We start from the raw sequence: 15,106 nt of genomic DNA, 5'->3' as shown, positions 1-15,106 counted from the left end.
ACAGGGTCTTGTTTTCACAGGTACAGAGCTCACATATTTTGATGGCTCTGGTGGCACTGTGCTCAGTTAAAGCCTTTTCTGGCATGTAATTTACAGAATACTGATTTGTAGTAGGTTTCACATCCAAAGGTTGAAACGTGATGGGAGTCAGGTGTGGGTGTACAAGTGTCATCGCAGGCTGCTTCAGAGCAGGAGATGCTTTCTGCAGGGCCACAGAATGGTCAGCCTCTGTAGTGAGTTCAGGACTTATCCTAAGGCCCACATTCAGTGGTTGTACCGTGACACTGGGTAATGCTGGAGGCTGAGCTGGGTCCTCCTGCTGGCTTAAAGAAGGTTCAAGTTCCTCAGGGGGCTGTGAGAGTTGACCTGGGGCTTTTCCCTGAGATACAGAAAACTGGATTTGGAGAGTCTGTGGATTTTGAGCTTGGGCCTCCAGCTGGAATTGTGATGATTCCTTGTGCTCACAGGGCTGTGGAGGCTCCTCTGGGTTCTCCTGATATCCCAGATATAGGCTCTCATGGTCAGCTCTAGCCACACTCGGATCTACATTAGCATCCTCCACGGTTTGTTTCTGAAGCTTAGGTGTTGCCAGTTGATAGCGAGTTCCCAAAACCTCCTTAGCAAGTTGCCAGTGCTGAGTTAGATCCTTCTTCAGGTTCAGGTTTGAAGCAAACTGTGATGCTGTCGAACCCTTACTCACTGGAGGTGGAGCAAGTAAAAGTGACTGGTGGTCTGCAGCCTGCTCTTGAGCTGGAGTCTCAATCCTCCTTTCGAGTCGAGGAGGCAAAGCTAGAACTTGGTTCTGATCCCCATCTAGCATTGAAACCACCTCTGGGAGCCTCTCTTGCCTGGCAACCTGGTCGCCCAGACCCTGATGTAGATCAGTTAACTCATCTGGCAACAGCTCTCCAGTCGACTCCAGAGGTAGAAGAAACATCTTGGTAGGCACAGAGGACCCGAGGTAATCAAATCCCCCTGGCTCCTCAGAGGCAGTAAGGGCGTGGAGTGATTCCTGTGAGATAGTAGACGTATAGGGAGAAAACAAAAAATTGGGCCCCAAGGGCTCAGATTTCAGTTGGTCTGGGTATTGGACCCACTCTGGAAGTGGGACCACCAGGCCCAGGAGCCACAACTGTGGCCACACAGTGAGCCCTAAAACCCAGAAGCAAAGTACAAACATAATAATACAAGGCTTGGTCACCAAGACTAAGCCAGTAAGGCTCCATCCAAACACCTGCCGGAATCTTTCTGGTGGGCACTTGCTGCAAATGCCTGGGTAACCTTGTACATTCCACCATCCCCCACCATTTGTGACATCATTGTTTAAGAATCTTTAATAGTTCTGGCCCAGATGGGCTTACCATGGCCTTAGGGAGCTTCATGTTACAGTGACCAGGGCCAACTCCTTGCCCCCAGTACAGGTGATAGCAGCTTCTTGCAGGGTCATCTCCCTGTAGAAAGGCAGGATATGGGCCCCATACCTATGTAGTCTATGCATTCAGCAGCCCATTGGGTGTGGCATGGAAGAGCTTCCCATGAAAGTCACAGGGCTGGGCCTAAAAGGATACTCAGAAGTAGTAACCCAGTCTGGCAGCCTGAGGTCTTCCTGCTCCCCAGAGAAATTCTTCCTCCTCTTGGGTATACAGCTTCTATGAAAAGCAACTGACCTACACAATGAGGACCAGTTAGGGTGGTAGGCAGGAGAATACACAATATGGTGATTTATTCCACAATGCTGCCATTTGCTCTAAACTCTCAGTATCTGGTTCCATGTTTGATAATTCATTCCCCTTTGTTGGACTGGAGATGCATATATTCTGTGATGATGCCACAATGGGTTTTGGAGGTGGGCAATTGGATCTAAGAGAAAAGGTTTGAATCCGAGAAGCCAGTTCTTTACATGAGTATGGGAGAACTCTCCCCAGCCCACCATGGCTCAGCATAGTCGTTCATCTAGGTATGACGCCATTTTTCACAACACACGTGGATTAGACATTTAGGATGTTAAAGTCTGCAGGCTAAATAATTTTCTTGAAACACTACTATAAACTGGGCATGATGGCACATACCATAACCCCAACACTCAAGGCTGAGCCAGGAGGACTGCAGTGAGTTCCAGGCCAGCTTGGGCTACATAGTGAGTTCAAAGCTAGCCTGAACTCCAGAGAGAAACTCTTTCACAAGAACAGGGAGAGAGAGAAAGAGAGAGAAAGAGAGAGAGAGAGAGAGAGAGAGAGAGAGAGAGAGAGAGAGAGAGAGAGAGAGCGAGAGAGAGGGAGGAGAGGGGTACTACTGAAATGGCAAGGTTTCTGTTTCATTGATAAAGCTCATTACCGCTAGTCCAAAAGGATGGAAGGCACACCAGGAGCCTTGGAGACAAAGTAAAGCTTTATTAATGCCATGGGTCAGCCTGTGTTCACACATGGGTGACTGGCCCCGTCCAATGCTTGAACAAAGTAGATATACACTTTGGGAGGGGGCATTACAAGTGAGGTACTCTTGGTGTACACTCATCGGTTACAGAATTTGATTATGCACTAACAGGCAGAATCAAACATGGCATTGGCTCACATATAATACTGGCAGCAGGTTCATTGGGTAATTTAAAATATGGGAGTTAATACCTCATTTGTATCTGAGCAGAAAGACAAAACTACTTTAGAGACAAAGACATTCTTGAGATGTGGAAGTTGGCTTGGGCATGTCCAGGCCTATGAGATGGGCATATGAGGTGGGACAGGCCCAGACATTTTGAACAAAGAAAATTTTATGTAGGGAATTTCCTGTAGTAAGTCCTGCTTGGACTACGGAGGCAAAATTCCCCTTTCGCTACGATAAACTGACTTCCTTCACAGCCCTTTTTCATCTGTTTTATTACTCATTTCTTACCTGGCACAGCCCTAGCATGTGAAATTCAAGAAGAGGGTTCGTTCATCCTCTTATCCCTCCTGCCTTGCACGAGGCTGGGCACATTGTAATGGTTTTAAAATAGAATTAATTCCGAAAGTCACCTCATGTAGAGGTGGATTTGGTGTTAAAATCAGATTTCTGAAATCAGTGATGACTTCCTCTTTCCACATTGTACAGGAAGCTAGAGTCCTTAAAGTTTGAAGCTTCTTTGGTTTTATTTAAATTAAACTGAAATCACTGTTTTACCTGGAAAAAATTCAGATACTTTTCCAGAACATAACTACATTCTCCACCTTTTCAAAACAAACACTTTCCAATTTTTAATCAAAAATCCCCAAATTAAGTCCCACTGGCACAAAACATGTTTTTTGCCTCTTTCTTTTCCAAACATCCTAAACATAGTAAATAATGACAATTTTCTTTTAGAAATTACTTTGGAAAACTTATCCCTAGTTAAAGGTTTCATACTAGCTCACAGTGTGAGAGAAGCAGCTCAAACCTACAGAGGCACAGTTACTATGAGTGACGCCAGAGGCTTTCATGGAGAAATGCACCAGTCCAACAGAGCAGTACGCACTGTGGACTGCAGTGGCTGGTGAGTCATTCCAGTTCACATGTCCCCAAGAGACAGTCCCCAAGAGACTGACCAGTCACCATTTTGGAAAGGGGTCACCTGAGCCCAGGACTCAGAGCAGCCACAAGTTGGTTCCATCTAGCGCTCCCAGTGTCAGGATGAGGCACAGCTGTGGGAGACAGAGTCAGGGAGACATGAGTTCAAGCCAGTAAGAGGCACCAAGAGTGTTGTGGGCTGAACAATTTAGGATCCAGCCTCACAGGACTCCTGACACCAGAATCAGCCTGAATTTCATCAGAGTTGAAAGCGCAAGCTTGCTGGGATTATTCCCCACCCCCCTACAATTCTGCAGGCTTGTTGGGATCAACCAACACAGATCTGGGCTCTGACTGCTCCTTTTGTCTACCAATGGTAGCAGAAACATGCCCTGAAGTGGACTTTTTTTCTTCCTTTGTTTTTTGTTTTTTTTTTTTTGAAACAAGGTCTCACTATGCAGTTCAGGCTGGCATTGAACTCACTATGTAGTCCTGGCTGGCCTCAAACTCACAGTGATCCTCCTGCCTCAGACTTCAGAATGCTGGGATTACAGGTGGGCACCACCACACCCAGCCCTTTGCTTTTTTAAAATTGATTATTTGTTCTTGTTTTGAAATGAGTGTGAACATTGTTTCTAGTTTTCTTGTGTTCTTGTATGTCTCTTCCTTCTTTTTCTCCTTCCTGTTTTTTCACCAGTTTCCCAAAGCTTAGGAAATCTTCCTTTGTCCTCCAGCCTTGCTTTTAATCTCTTTCTCTTCTATTTCTCTACTTTTTCCTTTTACCCCTTTCACATTCTCTCCCTGAGGGTAAAATTGCCCTGTTGAGGGAGTATTTTCTGTATACAACTTTCTGGTTTGTTTTTAAAAATATTTTTATTTTAATGTAATACAAGTAGATATTAATAAAGAAAATATAAAAGCACATCTATAAAAATAAAATTTCATAACAAAATAATTAGAGAACAATGGTAAATATACTGAGTATCATAATCTTAAAAGAATATATTTTCAATTGCTAATCTTTCATCTCCTAAGAACTATACCTTTTTTGAAGAAACATTTTATTAACAAAGTATCTGGGGCCGGGGATTTAGCTCAGTGTTTTCGTCGCCTGCTGCGCAAGCACAAGGACCCGAGTTCGATCCCCAGTACCCAAAAAAAAAAAAAACCAAGTATCTGACACTCAGTATTATTTTGAACAATTTCTTCCTGTTTCACAATATCTATTATACATTTTGATCCTTATTTATACTTTGTTTCTCTCAATGTGATATTTACACATGTGTGTTTACCAAGAAATGTCTCAAGTTTATCCTTCTTTATGACTGAATAGTATTCCATTATATCAAAAAAACACAGCTTTTTTTTTTTTGGTACCGGGGATCGAACTCAGGTCCTTGCGCTTGTGAGGCAGGCAGCAGAACCACTGAGCTAAATCCCCAGCCCACCACATCTTTTTTTATCCACTGATTGGTGGATGGGCATTTGGGTTGTTTCCAAGATTTAGCTATTACAAACTGTGCTGCTATAAATATGGTTGCACATACATCACTGCGGTATGATACACCCAAGCGAAACAAATGGATTTAAAATATCTATGTGAAGAAGACTGTTGTTTAAAAATAACAATACTTGCTGGGTGTGGTGGTGCATGCCTGTAATCCCAGCACTCAGGAGGCTGAAGCAGGAGGATCACCGTGAGTGAGTTCAAGGCCAGCCTGAACTACATAGCAAGACCCTGTCTCAAAACATCAAACAACAACAACAACAAAACCCCACAAAACAATAGTAAAAAACAATCCTTGTGTGATTCTTACATCATTGTCCTAGAGATTAGAGGCAGGCATGGCCCGCGGGTTTGGTTGAATGGTCTGAGGTAAATATATCCTGGTAGGGCTATGTTCACTGATCTAGTGTGGAAGTTTCTGATGTACTTGGCACAAGTCTCACATCACCCACAGATGTGTCATATAGACAAATGGAAGCTACACTCCTGTTGCCCCCGGCCTATGCATCAGGGTGCAATCACATACTGAGAAAGTCTGGAGATGGTGCAGATGATCTGGCCCCTACCTGCACATCAGCCACAGGAGCCTCCCCTACCCTACTAACAGCCCTGCCTCAGACTTATACCCCATAGCCTAAAGGCCATGGATTATACAAAAACTCAGGATTAATCAACATGCCCTTTCTAGGTATCTCTAGTTGAATCTATTTCTGCTTAAGCTCTTACATGAGTCAAAAAAGGAATGTATGTTTACAAAAGAGCATGAAGCTGTCTTTGTTTTTGTGGTACTAGGTATTGAACCCAAGGCTTCTGCACTAAGCTACACCTGTAGCCCATTTTTTATTTTTACTTTGTTTTATTGGTACCAGGGATCGAACTCGGGTCCTTGTGCTTATGAGGCAGGCAGAGGAACCACTGAGGTAAATCCCCGCCCCTTATTTTTACTTTGGAGACGAGTTCTCCCTAAGTCACTACATTGTCTAGGGTGGGTTCAAAGTCGAGATCCTCCTGTCACACCCTCCTCATGTGCTGGGATTACAAGTGTGGGGCACTGGGCCTGGATTATGGAGCCCATTAGATAATGACTTGCTGAGATAACTGAAAACTACAAGAGCTCTGTATTTGAAGTTCTTGTTTTTTGGAAGTGGGGATCAAACTGAGGGCCTTGTGCTTGGGAGGAAGGTGGAGGCACCACTTGAAGTTCTATATTTATATAAAGCAATTTCTCTTTTTTGCTTTTTGCCATTGTTGTTTTCTTCTTTTTGTTTTCTTTTTTTGTACTAGGGTTTGAGCATAGGCCTTTGCATGAATTACATCCCCAGCAGTTTTATTTTTTATTTGAGAACGAGTCTTGCTACATTGCCCAGGCTGATCCTCCTGCCTCAGATTCCCAGAGTTATTGGGATGCCGCCACCATTCCCAGCAATAAAGCAAGTTCTTTTTTTATATATATATTAAAGCAAGTTCTTAACCAAAAAACTGGAGAAACATGCCAGGTATGGTGGTGCACACCTATCATTCTAGCACTCAGGGGCTGAGCCAGGAGGATCACCTTGAGTTTGAGGCAATCCTAGAATACATAGTGAGTTTGAGGTCAGGCTGCACTATACAAGGAGACCTTGTCTCAAAGGAGAAATATTATTTCCTTCCTTGAGGTTTTTTTTTTTCGTACCGGGGATCTAACTCAGGACCTTGTGCTTTCGACGCATTTCCTACCTCATTCTAGGCTTTTTCGTTGGAAATTGATTCTTAAATTTTACACTTAAAGTTTCTGTCAGATATTGCAGAAAATGAAAGCCTGTATTATAAGGCACAAAAATTCTGCCCAGAATTTAAAAGCTTAGCATGGGCAAGGCCTCATAGGTAGATGAAAAGTGAACTTTAGAAAGAAAAAAGAAATCAAGATCTTCTCCTGTCCCCTCCTCCCCCTTCTATTAAGAATGCACCTTCCTCCAGCTCTCCAAAGACTCCTCTGCAGTGGCAGCTCCAGGATTCCAGCACTCATGGGGCTGCAGCACCACCTCCAATGCACACAAGAAATTCAGGCTTCACTTCTCAAGTGGTGCTGAAAGATCTTCATTTTCCCTTCCTTCAAGGACACAAAGCTCCTGAAGTTGTCAGGATTTTGAATTAAAAGTCCTTCTTGGGGCCGAGGATTTAGCTCAGTGGTTCTGTCGCCTGGCTCGAAAGAGGAAGGTCCCTAGTTCCATCCCCAGTACCAAAAAAACAAAAAACAAAAAGTCCTTCTTAGGATGTGTTTTAGTTTTTGGTTCTTTGGGACAGAGTCTTGCTATGTTGCTCAGGCTGTTCTCAAACTCACAACGTAGCCCAGGTGGCCTTGAGCTCGCTATCCACTTGTCTTAGCCTCCGGACTGCTGGGATTACAGGCATGAGTCATCACACCTGGCTTCAATTATACTTTTTTCAGTGCTGGGGATTGAACCCAGGCCTCAGACATGATAGGCAATCACTCTCGCATAGAGTTCCATCACCAGCTGCCCTAGGATTTCAATGTACAGAAATAAAAGCTAAACTCTAATAATTCTAGCAAGTAGTTGAGGCATTGTCTAGCTTCAAAGTCAAGTAAGATGTGCAAATTAATCACTGGATTATTATGGATTAATCACTCCTTATTACATACCACACAGACAATGCAGAAAATTAAGGACACCAACATCCGCATGATGGCCACGCAGCATTATTAACTCTATGTGGGCCAATTCAGATACAGCCCCTCATCCCCAACAGCAGATGACCTCTCACATGTCCTCCCCAAAACCCAGTTCATCTTCTGTCTAAAGTCTAGAATTACAGTGTTGAAGGAGAGTATGATTAGTCAAGGAAAATCTACAGGGTTTACCTCAATTACCCTTTTGGACCATCCATTGCAACCAAAGCAGTAATTTGCCAGTGGTTGGGATCGTGAGCTGTTCACGGCAAGGGTCTGATGTTGAGCCACCTTATGTCTGGTCCCAAGACAAACCTAAAGACACAAGAGATAGACCCACCAGTATCACCACCTGCCAGAGATTTTAGTTTGGATACCCCTGGGACTCATCAATACTCCTCCATACAGGGGCTGTGAAGATTAAATGGCCTAGAAAGAGCCTTTCAAGCATTGCATCCATAGTGAACCCTAAATAAATAGATTTTTTAAATATTACTTTTAAACCATAGCACTTTTCGGCCTCATGTTCAGGGGCCCGGACTAACTGAAAGGTTTCCCTGACCTCTAGTGGTAAATAGTCATGAAAATAGCAACCCCAGGAAGCCCTCCAGGAAAATTATAGGATTGTGAGTGGAAAAGATTATTTCAGCCTTCCTATCCAATTGGATAGGAATACGACCCAAAAAACAGATGAGGCTGCCATCCACCCCCTCTGCAGGTTACCAATCCCTGTTAGCGGAGGGGCTACAATACACACAGCTCTGTGGATTTTACAAGCAACTAAACCATTACAGGCTCATCTGCATTAACAAGCTTCTTTGCGAATGCAATTATCAATATATTGTTAACTCTCCAAATATTTTACACATTAATGTGGATTTCTTATATCACTAGTTCTTTTCTGAATGTTTGTTTCATTTTTTAAAAGGGTAGTCTATGAACATTTTAATGAAATTTGAACAATATAAAGTTAAACATTATTAATTCTTTATTGATTTCTTGCTCTAGCTTCTTCCTCTGCCCTAGATTATCAGCCCTTAAGTGCTCCAGGGACCCATATCTTACACTTTTCTCACTAAGAGAATCAAGCACAGTTCTTGGCATCTAATACAGGATTCATGGTCTGGTGGTTAGGTGAATGGATAAAATGAGGAGTAATAAAAAAATAAAATTTCATTCACCAACTGTAGCTCTGGTTGGGAAAGAGAAACAAAGTCTGATTTTTAAGTGTCCAGTGGTGCAGGGGAGCCTGCCCTGTACAGTGAGTCATGGTGAAGTTTTACTGGACGACCAAAAGCTTCAGAGGGCTCTGAGACCCCAGGTAGTACAGACAGTTGCCACCAGGGATAATCTTGTCACAGTTCTTGTTGACAACCGTTTTCTTTACAGCCACACCAGGTGAAAAAGATAGTCAAAATCAAGACCTCAGAAACCTTGATTTTAGCCAGGTGTGGTAGTGCATGCCTGTAATCCTAGCACTTGGGAGGCAGAGGTAGGAGGATCACTGTGAGTTTGAGGCCAGCCTGGGCTACATACTGAGTTCAAGGGCAGCCTGAACTACACAGTGAGGCCCTATCTAAAAAAACAAAACCAAAAACCAATTCGGGGTTGGGGACACTTAGGCTCTGTGTTAACTACAGAAAGAACTTCAAGATTATATCTCCTCCCAACCATACATTGACTTGCTGAACATTTCCTTCATCACTCCATCAGTGATGGGATGTACACTGTGAAATTCTCAAAATTGAAAGCCTATGAAATAGTCTCATGTCCAAACAGCACTAAAAACTCATGACCCACAAAATGATACCAAGTAACTGTTTTGTAATCTTTCCAGTACCATCTGTACTCAATGGCGATGAGAGTTGGTCCAGCAGTTACAAACAGGCAAATCAAAGTCCAAACCTTAAAAAACGTCTGCCAGGTGATCATTCAATCGGAGGAAGTGTATCCAGGTTAGACGAGAGTGTTGAACAGGGTGCAGAGGTATAGGTAGTGTACCTGCAGACAATAATGGGTAGAGTTCTCAGGTCACTCAAGCTTAAATCAACGAGGAAAGCAACACAGACAACAACAGGCAGCAAGGTCAGTAGTGAGTAGACAGATCAAACAGCCAATCAGGAAATGAAATGGCCCAGGAGAAAGGAAATGTGGTTAAACCAGAGCACGATGCAGCAGTCCTGGGGCTCTGGAAAAGCAGGACTGGTTGCCTGGTTAACTCAGGATAGGGTTTCTACAATCCATTAAGAAAAGCTTTGCTGGGAACTGAAGAGTGATGATGATAAAGCATCCTTTATGTTACCACTGACAACAGACTTTGTCAAGCTCACACACTTTAAATGCACATAAAAGTAAACAGAAGCAGAACTCTTCCAGAGAAGATTTCTTAAAGGCAACATAAAATGACAGTAAGATTGGGATTCACTGTAGTTCCAGTTACAGTCACAAACCTTAAGCAATTCTCATAATCGCCCTGAGCTTGAATTTCATGAAAAAGAAAACAAAACAAAACTGAAGCAGGGAATCAGTGTGGCTATGCATTCTGCATTCTGTGGGCCCCAAATTGCTCGCCTGTTATTGAATTCAGCCCTCATCTCAGTGGAGGTAAAAATTCCATCTGTGAAGCCACCTTCACTGGAGATTTCTGGAACATCGGCCTCCTGTCACGTGCCTTTGGCGCTCTTTGGGATTCCTGGCCGAATAAGACTTGCTGAGGGCACAGAATACTGTGAACAGAGAAGCCTGTGGGGTGGCCCCATGCCAAGAAACTGCAGGAAATTTCATGACAGGAAAATGGACCCGAACGTCCCCCCATATTCTCCAAGCCCTTCTCAAAGGGCGGGACTCAAAAACCTATCATTCTGTGAGAAAGCTTTCCTCTGAGGAAAGAGGCAACACTGGGTGGAGAAGCACTGGCCGGCAGCAGCTGCTGGTTGTGTAGGTTTCCTCTCCCTCAGCACCGGTTGGGGCCGCTGCCCACTGCGCTCTAGGTGGAGTCCTCTGGGAAAGGGAGGCACTAAGGCAGGGCTCAGGCCTCCCACTGCATGGGGAGCGGGGTTTCCTCCATCGCTCCCTCTACCCTGGCCCGGCTCACAAGCGAGGCCTGGACTGGGGTCCAGAGCTCGGGTCCTACATCAACAAGATTCTGTCACTCGGGTGGGACCGTCCAAGGTCTCAACTTCGCCTGTACTGCCCCTCACCCCCGTGGAGGCTCCCTGTGGACCGGGAGTCACTGCCGCCTCACCGGATGAGCTCTGCTGGAGCCCCTGGCACCTGGAGTGACCAGAGCATCTGTCAGGCGAAAGCTGCTTGATGGTTTACGAGGATGCCAAGGAGAAGCCGGTGGTGGCCGGAGTTCCTCAGGGTTCAGCAGAGTCCAGTTCCATCCCAGCACGGGCAACGACACGTTCAGGGAGGTGGGCAAGAAGAGCCAGGACCGCCAGGTCGTGATAAATTGGGCAGACATACAGTCAAGCTACCCAGACCGTCCACCGGGGCAGGATGCCAAACCCGTGTAAGGCCTCCACTTTGGCAGCAAGGAGGATGCCAGTGTCGCCGCAAGTGTCACGATGCAAGCCTTAGAAGTGCTGAATTCACAGAGCAGGGCCAACATTGCCTGAGAACATTTCCACAGACGGGAGCTAGAAGGAGGCGAGGGAGCAAAGTTTTTCACTGAGAAACTCAACCTGAGAAACAAGATGGCAGGTCTCACAGAGTAACCACGGTGATGCCACCCTGTCCCCACCTCCTGCTTCTCTCTCCAGCAGGACACAGCATGTGACATCCTGGGGTAGGGAGCCAACGGAGCAGGAATGGAGGCAGAACCCCAGGAAGGCCTTCTGTGGGTACCACTTTATGAGTGGATGGAGCAGCAAGAACAGCTGGAAAGGGAGCAGTTTGAATGGGAGAGAGAGCACACGAAGTACCATAACTTTATGAAGCACTGTTCACAGCCTGCATTCTCAAGGTGGCCCTGGTGAGCTGAATAAACTTACTCTGGAGACTGCTCTGGTCCAGGACCATGCCCTGGAAATCTGGCCTCTCTACAGCTTAAAATCTGGGAGGGGATGATGTCAGCACTCAAAGGCGGACCAGACTGACGGCCACCTCAGCCCCACAGTCCTGACAAAAGCCCTGGATGGATTCCTGCTCGTTCAACCAACCAAAAAAGCCAGGCTGGAAACCAGGTATCCATTCTGGATGCGCAGCCAGGGGTGGGAGGCCACCTGTCTAAATATTTACAGGCTATACATCAAACTCACAAGTTGTTTAGAATTGTCTGGAGTCCTGATTTAGTGTTCACGAAATGTCTCAGGTATTCTTTGTCATGGAAATATCTAATTTCCCCATCGATTTTGAAAGATAACTTTGTAGGATACGACAGTCTAGGTTGGAAGTTATTTTCTTTTAAGGCTTGAAATACTTTCCTCCAGGCTCTCCTTGACTTGAGGGTTTGCATTGAGAAGTCTGCTGTGATTCTGATGGGCTTTCCTTTGTAGGTGATTTGTTTCTTTTCTCTAACTGCTTGTAGGATTCTGGTCTTCTGTTGGGTTTCTGGGATCGTGACTGTTAAATGTCTAGGTGTAGATTTTTTTGATCGTGGCTAGTTGGAGTTCTATATGCCTCACTTATCTGTATGTCCAATTCTCTATCTCTGTCTGGGAAGTTTTCTGCTATTACTTCTATGAACAGTTTTTTTATATCAATTGTACTTTCTCCTCTTTTTCGTGGACTCCTATCAGACTTATGTTATTCTTCTTTGCATCATCTAGCAGCTGCTGGATTGATTTCTCATGGGCCCTTACTATTTTTAAGAAATCTCTGTTTTCATGTTCACTAACTGCAATCCTGTCTTCTATATCTGATACTCTATCTTCACATTCCCTCAATCTACTATGAATGCTTTCGATGGAGTTTTTAATCTCCTGGATATCTGTTTGAATCTGTTTCATGGATTCCATTTCTTTCTTATGTTGGATGATCGTGGTTTTCATTTCTTTCTTATGCTGTGCGTTCATGGCTTCCAGCATGGTTCTGAGCTCATCTATTTTTTTATCTGTTTCTGCTCTAGAGCCTCTAATCATGTCTTTCACTCTGCTCACCATCTCTGTAGTTATCTGGGAAATTATTTCTGTTTTGAATTTCTCTAGAGCCTCATTCATCTGATTTGTTACTTCCTTTGCTATCAGTGCAGAGTATCCAGGTGGTTGCTTATCATATTCTTCCACCTCTTTCCCCCAGGATTTGCCTTTGGTGGGGTAGAAGCCTGAGTCTGTGCCTTGCTTAAATGTCTTCTCATTTTTGTTTTTGGTACTGTGTCCTTGGTTTAATTCCTGGGTTGATACTTCCAAATTGCTTATTGTAAGCATCTTTGTTGCTAGTGTTTAGAACCCTTGTGGAATGATTGCTTTTCAGAGGTGTCTTCCAGATATAGCTGGTCTTTAGGTTTTGAGTCTCTAATGACTCTAAGGCTATCTCATTTTCATTATACCAGGAAGGCAATCACAACATCTTAGCCCAAATGATACAATCAGCAACACCATAGCATCAAGCAAAGCTTAGAAAATGACAATTTGTGGTAGTTGTTATTCTATCACCTTTAACTGTGTGAATGACATCTAAATCGAGGACCAGCCCAACATATGTTTACAGTGAATAACCTCTTCAGTATAGCAACTTTACCCTTCGGGATGGAGAGTTAGAAGGAGTTGGGGAGGGAGGGACAGATAGGTAGAAAGATCAGGAAAGGTTAGCAGTGAGGCCAGAAGACAGGAAAATCAGGCAAACTCTAAGAAACTGTTGAAGACAAGAGGAAAAGGCAGAATGAAAGAACAAAGATGAGAACAGAACCACCTAGCAGCAATATGGAGGCTAGATACTGTATTTACTTTCTTTTAAAACTAAGGATAGGGCTGAGGATTTAACTCAGTGGTGCCGCCGCCTGCCCCACAAGTGCAAGGATCTGAGTTTGATCCCTGGAACCAAAAAATAAATAAATATAAATAAATAAATAAAACTAATGATAATCGAGCCCAGAGGTAGGGGCTTCTGGGCCACTGTTTCACCACTGCCAGCCCAGAGGAGGGGGCTTCTGGGCTGCCATTCCACCACTCCCAACCCAGAGGAAGGGGCTTCCAGGCAGCCGTTCCACCTTTCCCACGCAAGAGAAAGGGGCTTCCAGGCCACCATACCACTGCTCCCAGTGCAGAGGAGGTGAGCCATGTGGGCGCCAACAGCACACACACACGCTGCCCCCCATCCCCGTGGAAATGAGAACACACATAAACAAGTCTCAACTGGGATAAGAACTGTGAGCCAGGGCTGGGGATGTAGCTCAGTGGCACTGCACCTGCCTGACAAGCCCAAGGTCCTGAGTTCAATCCCCGATACCAAAAAAAAAAAAAAAAGAACTGTGAGCCAGAAGAGGGAAATCTAAATGGTGGCTCTTGGGAGGTTTGTGTGGAGCATTAGGATTACTGGAGGGGCTGGGTGAAGATGGGGTAAGAAGTGCAGGGTTGTGGCCCAGACTCAGTGTGCAACGAGGCTAGAGGGGTCCCAGTGGGCTGTATTTCCTCAAGGCCAGTGCGGAGTGGATGGGGTCAGGGCTGAGGTCAGCATCATGCTTGACTTAAGTGAGTCCTTCATAAACAGGACAAAGCAAACAACTTGTCCACTTTGACAAAGCTTTCAGCAAACAACAGCTTCTCAGTAAATAGGACAAATGGACTCAAAATGAAGTATACAACCCCCCTGGAGCCGAGAAGTCCAGTGATTGTCTACACACCTATGCAAACTGTCCTTGGATTCAGTCATAAACATCTCGCCCCAGATTCCTTAGCCCCTTTAATACCTACATAAGCCTAATTCCTTTCCCAGTGAGTTGCTAATCTTTCTCCCGGTGTTAGCCCATCCACCCACGGATGAAATCTTTCCCAGCTAGCTGCTAGAATCTCTCTGATTTTAGTCCCTGTCCACTGGAATAAACTTTTCTTTTTCTCACAACAACAACAACAAAAGCCTATTTTAACGAGTGTATTCATGTGCACCGTCTGTAACAGTCACAGAGGGAGAAGATGGAAGGGACCCCGGGGCAGGAAGGGCCAGGGACTCTCCAGACCAAAGGTCTCAAGGCAACCAGGGTCTGGGATCACTCAGAGGGCAGAAAGCCCACCGTTCGTGTCCGCCCCTTCGCCTCTGCACTGGTCCTCACCAAAGGTGGTCCGGGAGCCGAACAGAGTGGTTCCAGCCGCTCATCCCCTTCTCCCTCTGAGGTGAATTTGCGGCCCCCCAGCCGTTAAAAAAACGAGTAACATAGAGCCGGGGATTTAGCTCAGTGATTCCGGCGCCTGCCTCGCAAGCGCAAGGTCCCGAGTTCGATCCTCGGTACCAAACAAAAAACACCAAAACAAAAA

The 15,106-nt window shown here is 45.0% G+C and overlaps 2 protein-coding genes across 16 annotated transcripts in view; one reads left to right on the top strand and one right to left on the bottom strand.

Moving 5' to 3' along the window:
* Positions 1–1,180, bottom strand: part of LOC147828758 (leucine-rich repeat-containing protein 37B-like) — a 1,269-nt gene extending 89 nt beyond the window's left edge. The window contains exon 1 of the mRNA XM_087208486.1: positions 1–1,180. This exon is cut by the window's left edge and continues 89 nt beyond it. Coding sequence (XP_087064612.1) covers positions 1–1,180 — 1,180 coding nt within the window.
* Positions 1–15,106, top strand: part of Llgl2 (LLGL scribble cell polarity complex component 2) — a 123,844-nt gene extending 108,738 nt beyond the window's left edge. For all 15 annotated transcript variants that reach the window (XM_021241094.2, XM_021241095.2, XM_087208472.1 and 12 more), the window contains one exon: positions 1–15,106. This exon is cut by the window's left edge. The gene's annotated coding sequence lies outside the window, so the exon portion shown is untranslated.

Source organism: Heterocephalus glaber, unplaced genomic scaffold, assembly GCF_053883595.1.
Source record: "Heterocephalus glaber isolate CG9 unplaced genomic scaffold, H.glaber_assembly_v1.0 deba00000937, whole genome shotgun sequence".
Taxonomy (NCBI): Eukaryota; Metazoa; Chordata; class Mammalia; order Rodentia; family Bathyergidae; genus Heterocephalus; species Heterocephalus glaber.
The sequence above is the reverse complement of the archived record's forward strand: the minus strand, read 5'-3'. Positions and strand labels throughout refer to the sequence as shown.